Here is a 16,448-nt window from a genome sequence, read left to right as displayed (position 1 = left end):
GAAGAGAAAAGCAGCTGATGGACCACGTTCGCAGGTGGATGTGATGTCGCCAGATCTTGGACACAGGTGCAGGCATATCCGTCACTAAGCGAATAGAATGGGGCTGAGGCAGTGCTTCTCACACTTTAAATTCCATGTGAATCACCTGCAGATCTTGTGACACTGCAGATTCTGATTGGATTAAGTCCGGCAGAGGCCCCAAGGTTATATGTTTCTAACCACTCCCCGACGATGCTGAGGCTTGTGGTGCACAGTTTGACGAGCGAGGGTTTAGAGAGTGTTGGCTTATCACTTTCTACCCCAAACCCTTCCTTTATTTCCCAGCTTGATGACAAATCTCCATGTCTATTCCTTGCCCGTTCAGGCTGAACAGAAGTGATCAGGATACTGTGCTTCTGATTACATTAAATGAAGCAGAATAGAGCAAAGAAAGTTTGAGATCATTTGGTCTCATCTTATTTTAAAGTTAAGGTAAAGGCAGTTTTCCTGACTTACATAGTATGTTAGAGACACAGGGGCATATCCAGGAAAAAATAAATAGGTCTGCCTTTCTGCTTCTATTCTGTTCCTATTTTGAGCTACCACAATCATTGATTTCTACAACAGTTAAACGGCATGAATACCACAGGTGAAATTAGTGATTATATGATTCTGGAAGTTGAGCTAAACCCAGGCTTCTTAATGTTAAATTAGAATCACCTTAGGGAGCTTTTAAAATTCCTGATCCCAGGTCATACCCCAGACCAATTAGATCAGCCTCTTTCCTTTTTTTTTTTAAAGCTCCCAGGTGATTCTAATCCAATGTGCACCTGGGAAACATTGGGCTGAGGGAGTTTCAAATTAGGAGAGGAAGAAACTGTTAGACAAAGTCTACTGTTTTATAATAAAACAGACATGAAGTGTGTCGATCATTCTCTATCAAAAGACAAGTGGAACACTGTTGTCTCACTTTATAAAAATAATTTCCCTAAGAAAATCTCCCCATGTGTTTTGGATCCAGGGATGAAAGCCAGGTTGAAGATATGAAAAAAAAAAAAAAAGACTTTACCTTCAACTCAATGGAATTTAAAACGAGAGCCACTTTTATTGTTGCAAATACACTGCCAAAAGTCTTCAGGAAAGAGAAAATGTAAAAATACCCCAAATTAACCCAATTTATGTTAGCAGACTGTAATTGCAGTAAATCACAAGCATTTCAATTTTTGAAACAACCTGCCAGACTGACCATGGGGCGTGAGAACATGGGCTGCATAGCCAACTGTCTGGCTTTGCATTCTTTTTGCCAGTGGCTGTCTGGCTGACTTTGGGCAAGTTACCCCAAATCTCTGAGCCCCATTTTTCCCGTCTGTAAAATAAAGATAATAATAGCACCTACACTCCCATGGCTATTGTGAGCACTGCTCGTGCTATTACAGGTAGAGTATCAGAATAGGGCCTGGTACATATTTAGTGTTCAAAGTAAGCTGTAACTGGAAATGTGATAGTGTTACTGCCCACGGTGAATTACATTTTGGGCTCTCTGCAGACTCTCAATCTGAGCTCCCAGATGCCCAGAAAACTCTGCCAGTTTCAATGTTGTCTCTGAAAGACTGCCAGGTGGCTCAGAGACAGGATTTATTCTTGGGGCTAGCTGGTTATTGCCTTCTACCCATTTTCCTTTCTTGGTTCCACTTGGTCCCATGACGTCTAAACCAAGTTCATGCTGAATGTCAGGTTAAAAAAAAAACAAACCTAACATATTTTAGCTAAAAGATATTGTCAGGGTTTTCTTTTCAACACGAATCTTCTTTTTTAAAAGGAAACACTTTTCCACACAATTTGAGTACTTTTCTATATTTACGTTATGTTCAATAAAAATGTTTAACTTTGAAAAAAATGAGTACCCTTGAAAGCCCAGATCCAACTGCCATGTAGGAAATGCCCTTTAAAGCAATACAAGAGTGTTGCATGAAGCGGACTGTTCTGTGATGTGCAGTAGAAAGGTAAGGCATATTCATACCTAAGTCTTTTCCAAAGCCAGACTGCTTAACTCCACCAAAAGGGGCTGCCACATCCGTCTTGTTGTAGGTGTTAATAAAAACAGTTCCTGCCTCTAGCTTTTCACTCACATACATAGCTTTATTTATGTCTCTCGTAAAAACCCCTGAGGCCAAGCCGTACTCTGTATTATTTGCTCGCTGCAATACTCCATCGATGTCCCTGCAAGATGTTTTTAGGAAGACATAAAACCTCATTAAATGCAAAAGCAAAACACTTTCATTTTCTGTTCTAATGTTTTTCCCCTCCGTGCTAGAAACAGGAAAACATTACTGCCAATGTGCTTACATTTTTATAAATGAAATATTCCAGGCTTACACCAAAAGAAACTCCCAATGAAATATTACAACTCCAGTATTATATTTTTCACATATATCATGAAACACCTTTTAAAATCTGAAGTCATCCTTTCAGCCTTCTTCATTGCTTCTCCTTCATGATTACCCCATTTGTTTTCCGCTCCCTTGAGCTCCATGTACAGACATATTCTCAGAACACCCGCAGTGTCCCTCCATCTATTCAGATTTTACATGCACATTTCAAGGCTCATTCACTCGATGCCTCACCCTGAAGCCTTCCCAGATCCCACCAGTGCCACTGTTTAGGCAGGTAGTGTAGTGGCCCGGTGAGAAGGCTCCATAGCCAGACTGCCTGGGTGACCTTGGGTGAATCATTTCATCTCCCCTGCTTTTGTTTATTCTTGTGAAAAAATGGAAATAATAATAATAGCACCTGTCTTCCTGTCATGAGGATTAAATGAGCTAATAGTGTCTGAAGCACAGGAAATGCTCAATGAAAGTTAGCTATAATAGGGTAGCACATATTCCTCCAATTCAGTATTTTGGTTTACCTTTTCGTGTATTTGGTGTTCACCCTCCAACTAGACTGGAACCTCCCCGAGGGCAGGGATAACATCTTGCTTTTCTGTATACTAGGGTGTTGCACCATCAAGTGAGAGTGAGTGCAATTAATATGCCAATCCAATAAAAGGGTAGTAAAATCATCCCTTAAATGGGTCTGGTGACTTCCCTGCCTTTTGACTCAGTATGTGTACACACCAAGTAAGTGTAGATGTGAACCTGCTATTCTCTCAGTTGGGTCCAGTTCCCACATGCCTGCCATAGTGTGAGTATCTCATCTTTATGAGTGTCATACTAATGTTAAGAAAATGCACGAACTACAACATGGCCAGCAAATGTAAGCCAAGATTTTATCTGGGTCTCCGGCAAAGAAACACGATTTCTTTTCCAAAACTGGAGCAAAAATTAGTTGTGCTGAATTCTTTGAGAGATAGCATAGGCTTCAATGTGGTGTCTTCCCAAGGGATTTTCAAAGGCAATCTTGACTATACACAATCTTCAACTCGCATGAGAAATGTGGAATCTAACTTGGAAAGGACTGAGGCTCTGCTAAAACTCTCACACTTGATGCTCTGCACCTGATTGCACTGCGAATACGTATAGCCTGGACTAAGGCCGAAAGACGGCTGTATGCCATTGCCCATTGAGGACTACTGAGACGACATAGCTTCACAGCACACCTTGCCCACTTTTAGAATAATGAGCGTAATGACTGCAATGTCACCAACAGCAAACACTTGACTTATTTAACACTTAGAATGACCCAGAAAGGTAGATACTATTAATAACCCAACTTCACAAATAGATAAACTGCACAAATAGAGAAACTTAATAGAGGAATTAAGTGGCCCAAGCCCACAGAGGTCGTCAGTGCACGCTCTACCTACTACACTTCCCACCTAGGCCCTCTGGGGTTAATTGCCCATCTCCTTGTCTGTCTCCCCTATTAGATGGTGACCTCCTTGAGGACAGGAACTGTGACTTATCTAGGCTTACATCCCCTAAAACTGGCTTCTAATATCTGCATATTTAACACAAGGACCATCCTATGGGGGAACTTATAATAAGGAAAAGAGGGTAACAGGGCATCCTTGGATCAGTATGTCAAAAGGTTACTCACTACAGCTTAGTGTCCCCAAAGGTCTCTCACAGTATGTCTGTTCAAGACCAAGAAGTCCTTCTGAACTCTGTATTCTGTTTTCTCATTGGTTAAAGGAAAACTAAAGCCAGAATTCTGAAGAATTGTGTGCAGTATACCATGAGAGTCTATTGTGTTAAATATTCTGATATGAGCTCAGTTACCATACGGCCCTCTTTGATATGCTAAACACCGAGCATATCAAAGTTTCAGGCACCATAACAAACCAGTATGTCATTCACGGTTGATTATATATGGTGATTGTGGACATTTCTACAAAGAGTTGAGTATTAGGCTTTTGGGGGCATGATCCCCTATGGAGAAAACTTTCTTTGGGAAAATCAGATTTCATAGATGCTGCCTTCCCTAGAAATGTAAATGCGAAAACCAGTTCTGTTATTCTCAGTTACTGACCTTATTCCAGAGACATTTCAAATGCTGACTGTACAAAAACTAAAACTTAGCGAACATCCCATGATGTCAGCCATTAATTTAAGCTAAGGAGCAAAAATGTATTACAATCTACATTGGTTAGCATTCTCTTCTAATTATTAAGACAATTATGGTAGAAAATTATATGTTCATTGATTTTATGCTCTGTACATAGCACAATGACAGAAAAAAAGAGAAGTATCTAGGCAATCTGGTCAAATTATGCCTGAGGAACATACCCATTTTGGAATTTAGAAATGACCATAATAGGCCCGAAGGATTCCTCTTTGGCAAGATACATGTGGTCTTCCACATCTGTGAAGACAGTAGGTTCCATAAAAAAGCCTATTTGAAAAACAGAAGAAAATAACATCAATTAAAGGGTAATTTTCAATTAGTAGTTCTCTCGTTTAATTACATTATAAATTTTTTTCTTCCGTTATGGGTCAGTAAAACCAAGAAGACTTTCATTTTCCTATTTCGTGTTAGCGTTCCTAGGTTATTATATTTTTAATGTCCTTATTATAAAACTTTCAAACATATGTAAAAGTAGAGAAAATAGTATAATGAATAGTAAAATAAATCTTTATGCATATTTTGCCATATTTGATTCTTTTTTTTCTTGCTGAAATAGTTTAGAGCAAATTCCAGAGATTACAATTTATACTCCACAAGTATTTCGGTACAAACCTGTGAAAAACAAGGACATTTTATTACACACCACAATACATTATCACACCTAACAAAATTGACGCCAATTCCTTATTCATAGTTTATATTTCAATTCCTTTTTTTAAGTTCCAATTTTTTAATTGAGATGCAATGACATATAACATATTAGTTTCAGGTGTACACCATAATGATTCCATACTTGTATTCAATTTCTGATTTCTGGAAAATATCTTTTTATAGTTGACTTGTTTGATTCGGAATTCAAACAAGTTCCACACTGCATTCGGTTGTTAGATAGCTTAAGGGTCCATTAACTCTAGAATATTTCTCCCCTTTACCCTACCCCTTATTTTTCATGCCATTGACTTGTTAAACAGACTGGTTCAGTTGTCCTGCAGAATATTTTATGCATTTCAGGTATGTCATTGCTTCCTTGGGATGATATTTAATTTGTTCCTCTATCCCCTGTATTTCTTGTAAATGGAAAATATGACCTAAAGGCATGATTAGATTCATGGTTAAACATTTTTGGCAAGAATACTTCATAGACAATGCTGTGTTACACACTGGATCCCACAGGGGGCACATCATAACCAGCTGTCCTGCTGGTGCCCAATCTACCTACAACAGTAAAACATGAGGTTTTCCAGTTGCTGTTTGTTTGTTTTTCTCTCCTTTTGGGTATCATGACATTGAGCCATTCACATACTTCTGTAACAAGTACTACCTTAGACAACAGGAATGAATCCTTCCCAGGCTAAGCTGGCTAAGATTAAATCTCACATTGCCAGGAATGAAAATCACCAGTGCCTGTATAACACCGTATCCATTACACTTGTTTACTTACGCTGCTAAGGGCCTGTCACATCCATTTTATTTGATTTTAACGGCCTCGTAAAGCAGGATATGCACATTTCATCACATTTTACAACTGAGGCTCAGAAGAACTGTTGTTGAAGGTGTCATAGCTTATAAGTGGCCAAGCAGGATCTAGAAAGTAATTCTTCTTATCATAACGTAAATGACACTACTTTTGAGGCAAGATGGTGCTGCAACGGAAACTGTTACCATTTATTCCAACTTAAGAAGCCAGGCCCCCAGCACACCTCCTATGGAGGCGGTCTTACCTGGCCTTTGGACTTGTCTTCCTCCGTACACCAAGGTGGCCCCCTCTTTCACTCCGGCTTCACAGTACTGCAGGAGCTTTTCCAGATGGGCCTTATGATTTTGGGGTCCATGATCAGTAGATCTGTCAAGTGGATCACCAATTTTCATCTTTTTAATTTCTTCCACCTGTATGTCACCCAGTTCACAAAACACAATTGACTGTTAATAATAAGAATGGATACCCTTGACTGAGTTTCTACTGTGTGATAGGTGTTGTACTAAGCTGTTCAAAGATGTGTCCTCATTTAGTCTTCAGTAGCACTGGAGGTAGATATTTATTATTTCCATCTTATATGAGGAAACCGAGGATCAGAAAGGCTAAGTGACTCGCCCAAGGGCACACAGCCACTAAATACTGTAGAGTTTTCTTGCCTTGAAAGTCCAAGCTTGTAACCACTGAGTTTTAAAATTATCCCGAACGTTAATTCATTAAAATAGCAAACCTGATGTTCTGGAATTTTTGTTAATACAGCATACCTACACTCTTCATGGCAAACTAATTTCTAAAATGGCCACATTGCTGTCTTTTTCCTTTCCCCAAATGCGGCAGACTGCCCTTGTGAAATTCTCACGGTACAGCCACACCAGAGGATATACTAGAATGTTCCAATGAAAAACCATCTTTATCGAAGAACGTTCATCACTGATATGTGCTCCTTGGTTATCTTAATCGATTTCTCCGTTTCCTGATGTTAAGTCCAATTCTACTAAGGAGAGAGAAAGGGAGTTACCATGACCCCACAGGGCCATGAATTTGAATTTAGGTCTGGCAATAATCCCTCAGTAAGTGCTCAAGAAATACCTGCTGAATGAACAAATGAGTACTGTTCATATGTGTGCAAGACATGTTTGTTGATGGACTGATACAGCAAATCCTTGACATTTCTGGTCTCAGCATTTTAAATTTCAACAAGTTGTTGTGAAAGCCCATGACGTGTAGTGCTGTACCTTGCATTTTACTAAGGCACAAAACTGAATTATGGGGATGTTCATGAGGCAGCCACTGCCCTCCATCTGCCTCTCCATATGACTTCCTTGTTTTCCACTCTCATGAGGAAAGATGCCTTTGCTTCTTGCGGGGTGGGATGGGGGAATTGGATCTGAAGGAAAAAAGGCTGGGTGCTGGTTTTTTAAATAGAAACAAATTCGTGATTACTATTACCATAATAATGATAGAGTGTAGTATGTTTTTTTTAATTAATTAATTTTATTTTTGGCTGCGTTGGGTCTTTGTTGCTGTGCACGGGCTTTCTCTAGTTGCGGCAAGCGGGTGCTACCCTCGGCTGCGGTGCGCGGGCTTCTCATTGCGGTGGCTTCTCCTGTTGCGGAGCACAGGCTCTAGGTGCGCAGGCTTCAGTAGTTGTGGCACGCGGGCTCAGTAGTTGTGGCTCACAGGCTCTAGAGCGCAGGCTCAGTAGTTGTGGTGCACGGGTTTAGCTGTTCCCCAGCATGTGGGATCTTCCTGGACAAGGGCTCAAACCCGTGTCCCCTGCATTGGTAGGCAGATTCTTAACCACTGAGCCACTGTGGAAGTCCCTGTGTAGTATGTTTAGTGTTCATTTTAGCCACAGAATTCATCTTAATAGTTCTATGAATGACGTTTAGTCTCATATTTATGGAATCATGCCCAACTACAGGGAGTATGTATATATGTATGTATATATATCTGTCTATCTATCTATCTTAGTGGAGGAAATTATATATTATCATTTAACTGTAAATTCAGGATTTGTAAGAATCTAGTGGTATATCTCTCATAGCCAATTTAGGGATTTATAATAATCTAGGAGTATATCTTCTACAAATATCAAGGATCTAATATACTATAAATGCAGAGCAAGGTATAGGTAGTAATAGCTCTTAAGTATACCTTATCAAGTTTTCTAATATAGACCTATAACTTTTTACTATGAAAAATTATAGGGACTTCCCTGGTGGCTCAGTGGTTAAGAATCCACCTGCCAATGCAGGGGACACGGGTCCGAGCCCTGGTCCAGGAAGGTCCCACATGCTGCGGAGCAGCTGAGCCCATGCACCACAACTGCTGAGCCTGCACTCTAGAGCCTGTGAGCCACAACTACTGAGCCCGCGTGCCACAACTACTGAAGCCTGCGCACCTAGAGCCTGTGCTCCGCAACAGGAGAAGCCACCGCAGTGTGAAGCCCACGCACCACAACAAAGAGTAGCCCCTGCTCACTGCAACTACAGAAAGCCCACGAGCAGCAACAAAGACCCAATGCAGCCAAAAATAAATAAATAAAATTTTTTTAAAAAGAAAAATTATAAACATATAAAAGTAGGTAAATAATATAATGAAACTCCACGTACCCATCAGTCAGCTTCCACAACTGCCAACTCATGACCAATTTATTCCCCCACTTACTTCCTTCCTTTTTGGATTATTTTGAAGCAAAGTCCAGATATCATAATCTAATCTGTAAATATGTCAGAAACTACTTCTAAAAGATAAGGATTGTGTTCTTTTAAAAAAATATAACCATAGCACTATCATCACTATCATAACTGTCATTAATAATCCCAGAAGTACTTTTAAAGTAAAGGCAATTTCTATACAAATCACAGAGCAAATTTGAAGACGCTTACCACTCTTGTCACAAATTCATCATGGATGGATTCTTCCACAAACAACCGACCAGCTGCAATACAGTTCTCTCCTTTGTTGAAAAATACTGCTCCCATGCCCTTCGGCAGCAAAAGAGAAAATACTGTTGTTGCTTGGGAAGTCAAGATTGTCATAAAATTGCACACACTGAGAATTAGATGTTATTGGAAGACAGCAGACAACACAGAGAAGACAGAGAAAAACACAAGCCCTTGGCCAACGTAGTGTTGCTTGGAGGTTCTTGGTTTTGATATTTTTAGGAATTTTGCTTCTCCTTTCCCCCTTTTGGTCCATGAGTACTTTTAAAAAATGTACATAACATGAAGGACATAGTGATAAAAACAGATTTTGTGTTACAAGAAAATTTAGATTATTCTATACATTTAAATGTAATATTTCTATACCAAATTTTGCTTTTAAAAATCTCTACATCAGTTTAAATAAATCATGAATGTTTATAAATCTCTACATCAGTTTTAAAAACCTGGCCTCCAAGTTTCAAAAACACGTTTAATTATGACATTATTTTTTTAAATTAAGTGCCCTGAGCAGTCCCAAATCTAAACATAAAGAGAATGGTTTCTGTTTATGATTAGATAGAACCAAGCGTTGGGCTTCCCTGGTGGCGCAGTGGTTGAGAATCTGCCTGCCAATGCTGGGGACATGGGTTCGAGCCCTGGTCTGGGAAGATCCCACATGCCGTGGAGCAACTAGGCCTGTGCACCACAACTACTGAGCCTGTGCTATAGAGCCCGTGAGCCACAACTACTGAGCCCGCACACCACAGCTACTGAAGCCCACACACCTAGAGCCTGTGCTCCGCAACAAGAGAAGCCACCACAATGAGAAGCCCACGCACCGCAACGAAAGTAGCGCTCACCGCAACTAGAGAAAGCCCGTGTGCAGCAACGAAGACTCATCGCAGCCAAAAATAAAATCAATTAACTAATTAAGTAAAAAAAAAAAAACCCCAACCAAGCGTCATTCTAAGGTTCCTGATGAGAAGGAGGTAGAATGTGTTTCCGAAGTGGGCACCTAGTTAGGTGGACCTGACCTACTCTTACCATTCGTACGGCCTTGTCAAGTTCACAGTCACTGAATATTATAAGTGGGGATTTGCCACCAAGTTCAAGGGAAACTTTCTTCAAGTTGCTCATAGCACAGCTAGAGAAAAATAAAGGGAATATGAGCATTTAGTTTGTCTATCAGTTTCTCTCTCTGTTTCTTCAACCATAAATTACTACTTAGCATGGGAAATATAACTGAGCCTCAGAAATATTAAGAAACTTATTCAAAGACAAAACATGAATGGTAGAATGGTGATAACAGTTGAAGCTGGGTGATGAGCACACAGGAGTTCATTACACTATTCTGTAAGCTTTGTGAATATTAGAGATCTTTTGTAATAGAGACGGGTTTCTTTTTAAATTCTGTGGTCAAATGATTAGAGATTATCATATGTAAATTCAGATTCTTTAGGTGTAAGACTTTTGGTTACATAAAGGCCTGGCAAAGAACTTAACCTTTAACCAGATTACTGGCACATGGGGGGGAAAAAATCAATTTTTAGAAGTATACTGTTTATTTCTCCCTGTTTGCAAAAGTATTGTTATTTGAAGTGTTTTAAAAATACTCTTAAAAATTCAGAAAGAAGGAAAAAAAATCACAGAATTCCACTCCATGGCTCAAAGGCAACTTTTTTTTTACAATTTTGATATACTTATTTCTGGTCTGTATCCAAGCACAGCCTTTGTCTTATTTAACATAGTTAGGATTACCCAATATATACAATTTTATACCTTATTTTTCTTTCTATTTACCGTCTAACACTCCAGTGTTATTAAAAATTCTACGTGACTGCACAGTATTCCATTATGTTAACAAACTTTAACCACTGCCATATTTTGGACATTTAGATGGCTTGCATTTTTTTGAACTAATGTTACTGCTTTTTAGGAATTAATTTTATACATAATCCAGATTTGATTTGTCTTTTATATGTCTTTTCAATTTCTTACTTATGCTCCAAAACCAATTTGGGCTACAGCTTTAGTACTGAAAATGTTTTGCGCTTAATGATTGTTAAAGCTATCAGAACTTTCAGTACAACTCTGGTTTTGGTGACTCTGGACTTTACACTTTGGAAAGTATTTTATTGTATTCAAACATTTCAATACCCTGTGGTAAGATTTCTCTTCTAAATTCGATGTTATTTTTCTCCCTCCAAAAGCACCTTATTTAAAGCAAAAACAAAGCCAAAGACCTGGTTTTACAGGATTTTTAGCAAATCAACATACTAAAACCAATACCTCTTCATGATCTGTTTGCCAATCAGAGTGGAACCAGTGAAACCGAGTTTCCGGATATCAGGATGTTCAGAAAGGCGCTGTCCTGCTATGCCACCTGTGGAATTACGGAATAAAACACAGATTAAAACATTATCGAGTTCTTATGGTAAAGGTGGCTTTGAATTCATTGAAGTAGATTTCTAAGCTCTCATTTAAATCTCAGTTTTACATTTTCTATACTAATAACAAAGTGACAAAAATCTGAATAATATCCTCCATGCAACTGTCAGTACCCCAAAGATGGGTATGCCTTGATTTTTTAATCTTCCAAAGCCAATTTTAAAAATTGAAATGGGCCACCGTAGGGTGGTTTTACAATGTTGTACAATTTCCACCCCTCCCACCCTACTCATCTGCCACTGTATTTCCACTTTCAGATTTTAGCACATGGTAAGTATGTTTATACTTAACTGTTTGGTAAACTGTATTTAGTTTTAATATAGTTATAAGTCAGGACAAAACACCAGTGGGAAAACTCAGCTACCCTTGAACCATTCATTAGTTACAGCAAAGTGGGTCCTTGTTGGCTTACCTGAGCCTGGAATGATGTTGATTACCCCCTTTGGAAAGCCTGCTTTAACAGAGAGCTCTGCAAACTTCAAAGCAGTCAAGGGCGTGACCTGAGCAGAAGCAGACAGCAATTACTTACTTCAGATTCTGTCCTGTCCTTTAGATCAGCACCCAGCTTTCCTGCTATGGCCGTACCAGAGTTCATTTTATTTTTTCTTTTATTGTGACTTAATTTCTGACTTACAGCAAAGTTGCAAAAAATAGTACAAACAATTCCTATGTATCCATCACCCAGATTCCTCAAATGTTAACATTTTACTACGTTTGCTTTATCCTCTTTCTCTCTCCCAATGTTTTTGAACTGTTTAAGAAGTAAAATTTGATATGTCTCTTTACCTCTAAATACCTTTGTGTACGTTTCTTAAAAACAAAGGATTCTTTTACATAACCACAATACAATCACCAAAATCAGGAAATGAACAACCGCTAGAATACCTAATTTACACTCCTTTTTCAGTTTTCACCAATGGTCCCAATAATGTGCTTTATAGAAAAAGAAAATCCAAGATCATGCATTGCATTTAGTTACCACGTCTATAGTTTCCCTTCCTCTGAAAGAGGTTCTGAGTTTTCTTTTATATTTCATTACACTGACGTTTTCGATAAAAACAGACCAGTTATTTTGTACAATGTCCTTTTGTCTGGATTTGCTGTTTCCATGTGATTAGATTCGGGTTATGCACTTTTGGCAAGAACACCACAGGAGTGATGCTGAATTCTCCTCAGTGCATCATATCAAGAGGAACACGCTGTTGAATAGTCCCAATGTTGGAAAGGTTAACTTTGATCCTTTGGTAAAGGTGACCTGCCAGGTTTTATCACTGTAAGTTACTGTAAAAAGAAAGGGAGCTACTTTGAGACTTTACTCTTTGTAGTTAATAAATATTTTTTAGGGAGCTACTTTGAAGCTATTTAAATATTCAGTTACTCCTCAAATTTCCACTAGTTTTAGTATCCATTGACGATTCCTGCCTGAATCAATCATTATTATGATGGTTGCTAAGTGGTGATTTTCTAATTCCATCATTCCTTCTACATATATTCATTAGTTGGCTTTCCACTATAAGAGCTTTCCTTTCTGTTTAATCAATTAACATCAGTGTGAACTCATGGATTCTTACTTTATTCAAATGGTTATAATCTTCTACTACTGTTACTTTTTTTGAGGTTCAAATTGTTCCAGCTTTGGCTGATGGATCCTGTGTGGATCCTCTGCCTTTCTGACATGTCCCGATCATTCTTTGAGCATTTCCTTGCTTTTTGGCCCAACAAGATGTTCCAGGCACACCTTGTATTTTCCCTGTTCCAACCATTTTTTCAAGAGGCCCAGGTTTCTTTTAGTGCAGAATAGTATTTTAAAACTGTGATATAATGGGAAATACATATTTGGTCTTTGTCTCTGGGTCCTGGCCCAGAGTTCCTAAAACCTTGGAATCTCAAATGAAAAATGCCTTCCATATGTTAATGAAATGGTTGGTAGCTGAGAGCCCCTTAGGTAGCTTCAGGATGGGTTTTTGTAGCCAGAAAGATCAGGCCATGGTTAGAGAGTTGGAACTTTCAGCCCCAAACCAGGGGAGAGGGACTGAAGTTTGAGTTCAATCACCGACAGCCAATGATTTAATCAGTCGTACCTATGAAATGAAATTTCCATAAAGACCTCTCAACAGTGGGTTGAGGGCTCATTCTATCCTTCTTTCTGTTCATATCTGTAACTCTCTTCAACAGTGAAAAGCAGAGCTCCCAATATCCACAATATATTTACTTGTTTGCTTAATCCTAAAATGTACAGAAAGTAATTTGAGAATTATTAAGCCATGTCCCTGTGAAAAAGAAGCCTACTAACTTCAATACTTATTTTCAGTGTTTTTGCCTCTAGTCTGAGGACATGGAGTGCAAGTGTCATTCACAAGTTACTTGGGTGAGTGCTTCCTCACTCCCTTCGGCGTGGTGATGTTGTTCATTTGAAGTTTGGCTTGACTGATTTTTTTTGTATTCGATTTTGGCCTCATCTACGTTGATTGTGTTTCTTTTCTTTTTTTGTTCATTTGCTGTCTTGTTGAGTATGGGAAACATGCTTCCCAAAGTGAGGACTATACAAAAGCACATTCAGAGAAGTGTCCTTCTCCTGGCCAACCACCTCCCACCCCCAGTCCTTTCCTCCACATCCTGCCCAAGTCTTGTAGTTAATCAACCTAATTAGTCTCCGTTTTATCCCTCGTATGTTTCTTTTTGCTCAAATGAAAACATACTTATTTTCCCTTTCTTTTTACAAAAAAATTGGTATAGTTATGGATCTCATTTTAAAGATCTATTACAGCAATGCATATCTCAGAAGCAAGATGAAAGTCATATTTTTACACCCTTAAAAAGCAATGCTGATCAAGTCTTAAATTAGTACTCGGTTAGCTTGGTCTCAAAAAATGGAATGGGCACAAATTGAGCTGTGACTAGAAAATAGTAGAGCTATTTTATTTTGTATATTTTGTATATTTTAACGGAAGAAGATGTGAAATAAATCAAACATAACTAACATTTATTATGTGGCTGGATAATGGTACTCTCACTCTGTCTGAATGAAGGTCAGATGGTCACTGGTCACAGAGGTACGTGTGGTATCCTAGGAAAGAATAGGAGCCAAGGCCAAGGGAAAAACAGTGGTTTCCTCACTTGCTCCTGTGCTTTCAGAATATTGCCGTGTGTTGACGTTTACAGGCCAGGTTGCATGGGTTCATAGACTATGTTGTTGTTTTAACTAATGCAAACTTCATAAAATGATCAAGTGACTTAAAAAGAATCTACATAGAAACTGCATAATAAATAATACTAATAGAGCAAATACAAGTAAACAACAAGAAAAAAGCAGGGTTAACATTTTTCCTCCTTCTAGTAACAGGTCCATGACAATAACATTGTGAGGTTTAAAAAAAATGGCAATCTAGTTAGACTTGACAAGAAATTTCAAATGCCCAAATATTTGAAATTGTCAAGAAGATATTTCAAATAGTGGATTTATACCTACTATAGTTAAAGACAATCCTAGACCAAAGTGTATATTATTATGCCTTAGTATGAAGTCATCATGATTAGAAAGACTTTTTAAAAAACTATCCTAAATTAGTGATAAGATTTTTAAAGTAAGAATAAAAAGATTTTATGCCATTAATAAATAAAATAAAACAAATTGTTTCATCTTTATCTCATCCCTTTTCATTTTATTGATTTTCTTCCATTCAGCTAACCAACAGGAATATAGGTTTATATTATGGCAGGATTATAGGTTTAAATGATATATGCAAAAGCATTTAGCAGTGTCCTGGGCACGAGTAGGTCATTATTAAATATTAGATTAAAAAAGATGTTAGAGCCTGACAGACCTGGACCAGTTCAGACCATGGGAATCTGTACTTCTTACTGGTAAAGGGAGGAAAGCCAAGTGATTCAGCCCTCCTGCCATTTGCACAGGGCCTTAATACTATCAATGGTTTCATATCATAATAAAAAGATATCTCCCACATAACAACGGCAACTTTGGGTCTTTCATTCTCAGGATTAAAATTATCATCAATCATTAAACTATCAGTTTTAAATTGCAGATAGAGTTAGACTGTAATTTCCACAGGAACAGAAATTTTATGTCTTTGTCAATGATAATATGCCTGGCAAACAGTGGGCACTCAATACATGTTTGTAAATTTTGAACATTCTATGTAATCACTAGGGTTTTCCAATGCTTAGCACTCTCTTTGGATGCCATATAGTGGTTCTCAACCCTGACTGTACCTTAGAAACTAATGTGAAGATTTTAAGTAATACCGATGGCTGGCCTCTGACCCAGACCAATTAAATTAGAATCTCTGCCAATGGGGCCCAGATATCAGTATTTTTAAAAGAGAACTCCAGATGATTCTAATGTGCAGCCAGGATTGAGCACCACTGGGCTAGGTTACCTGCCTTCTCTCTTCACTTTACTAGCTTCTTGCTGTTTAATGAGTGTTGCTGCTTGGGAGAAACAGCACTCATACAGGATGCTGGTGAACTGTTCCATTCCCATGGAAGGATGAGCCAGCAGCTATCACACAAACACATGTATCTTTTAACTAAGTGATTCTGCTACTAGGAACATACCACCCTATAAAGATAATTGCACATGTGCATGATGCCATATTTAAAAGGTTATTAACTGCAACATAGTTTATAACAGCAAAAAGATGGGAAAATCTCAATATCTATTAATTAGGTATTGGTTAAATAAAATATTGTTTATCTACACACTGGAAACTGTTTTAAAAAAAGAAGTTTGGGGGACTTCCCTGGTGGTCCAGTGGGTCAGACTCCGAGCTCCCAATGCAGGGGGCCCGGGTTCGATCTGTATTTGGGGAACTAGATCCTGCGTGCATGCCGCAACTAAGAGTCCGCATGCCGCAACTAAAAGATCCCGCATGCCGCAACTAAGACCTGGCATGGTATAAATAAATAAATACATACATACATATTTTAAAATTTTTAAAAATTAAAGAAAAAGTGCTTAACACAGCACGTGGCACATACCAAGTGCTCAATAAATATTTTTTTAAAAAAGTTGTTTTTCCCCCTTTGGTAGT

The 16,448-nt window shown here is 38.5% G+C and overlaps 1 protein-coding gene across 2 annotated transcripts in view; it reads right to left on the bottom strand.

The window, feature by feature from the left end:
• The window catches only part of ALDH1L2 (aldehyde dehydrogenase 1 family member L2), a 56,261-nt gene that overhangs the window by 4,764 nt on the left and 35,049 nt on the right, over window positions 1-16,448 (bottom strand). The window contains exons 16-22 of one of the 2 annotated variants that reach the window (XM_032647251.1): window positions 11,810-11,897; window positions 11,239-11,332; window positions 9,994-10,093; window positions 8,911-9,009; window positions 6,267-6,432; window positions 4,707-4,812; window positions 2,000-2,199 (exon numbers count right to left, since the gene is read on the bottom strand). In XM_032647251.1, coding sequence (XP_032503142.1) covers window positions 2,000-2,199; window positions 4,707-4,812; window positions 6,267-6,432; window positions 8,911-9,009; window positions 9,994-10,093; window positions 11,239-11,332; window positions 11,810-11,897 — 853 coding nt within the window. Of the gene's footprint in view, window positions 1-896; window positions 2,200-4,706; window positions 4,813-6,266; window positions 6,433-8,910; window positions 9,010-9,993; window positions 10,094-11,238; window positions 11,333-11,809; window positions 11,898-16,448 lie in introns of those variants that run through there. The other variant, XM_032647250.1, reaches the window with a different exon arrangement.

This window comes from Phocoena sinus, chromosome 10, assembly GCF_008692025.1.
Source record: "Phocoena sinus isolate mPhoSin1 chromosome 10, mPhoSin1.pri, whole genome shotgun sequence".
In the NCBI taxonomy this organism is placed as follows: Eukaryota; Metazoa; Chordata; class Mammalia; order Artiodactyla; family Phocoenidae; genus Phocoena; species Phocoena sinus.
This window is presented reverse-complemented; position numbering and strand designations above follow the sequence as displayed.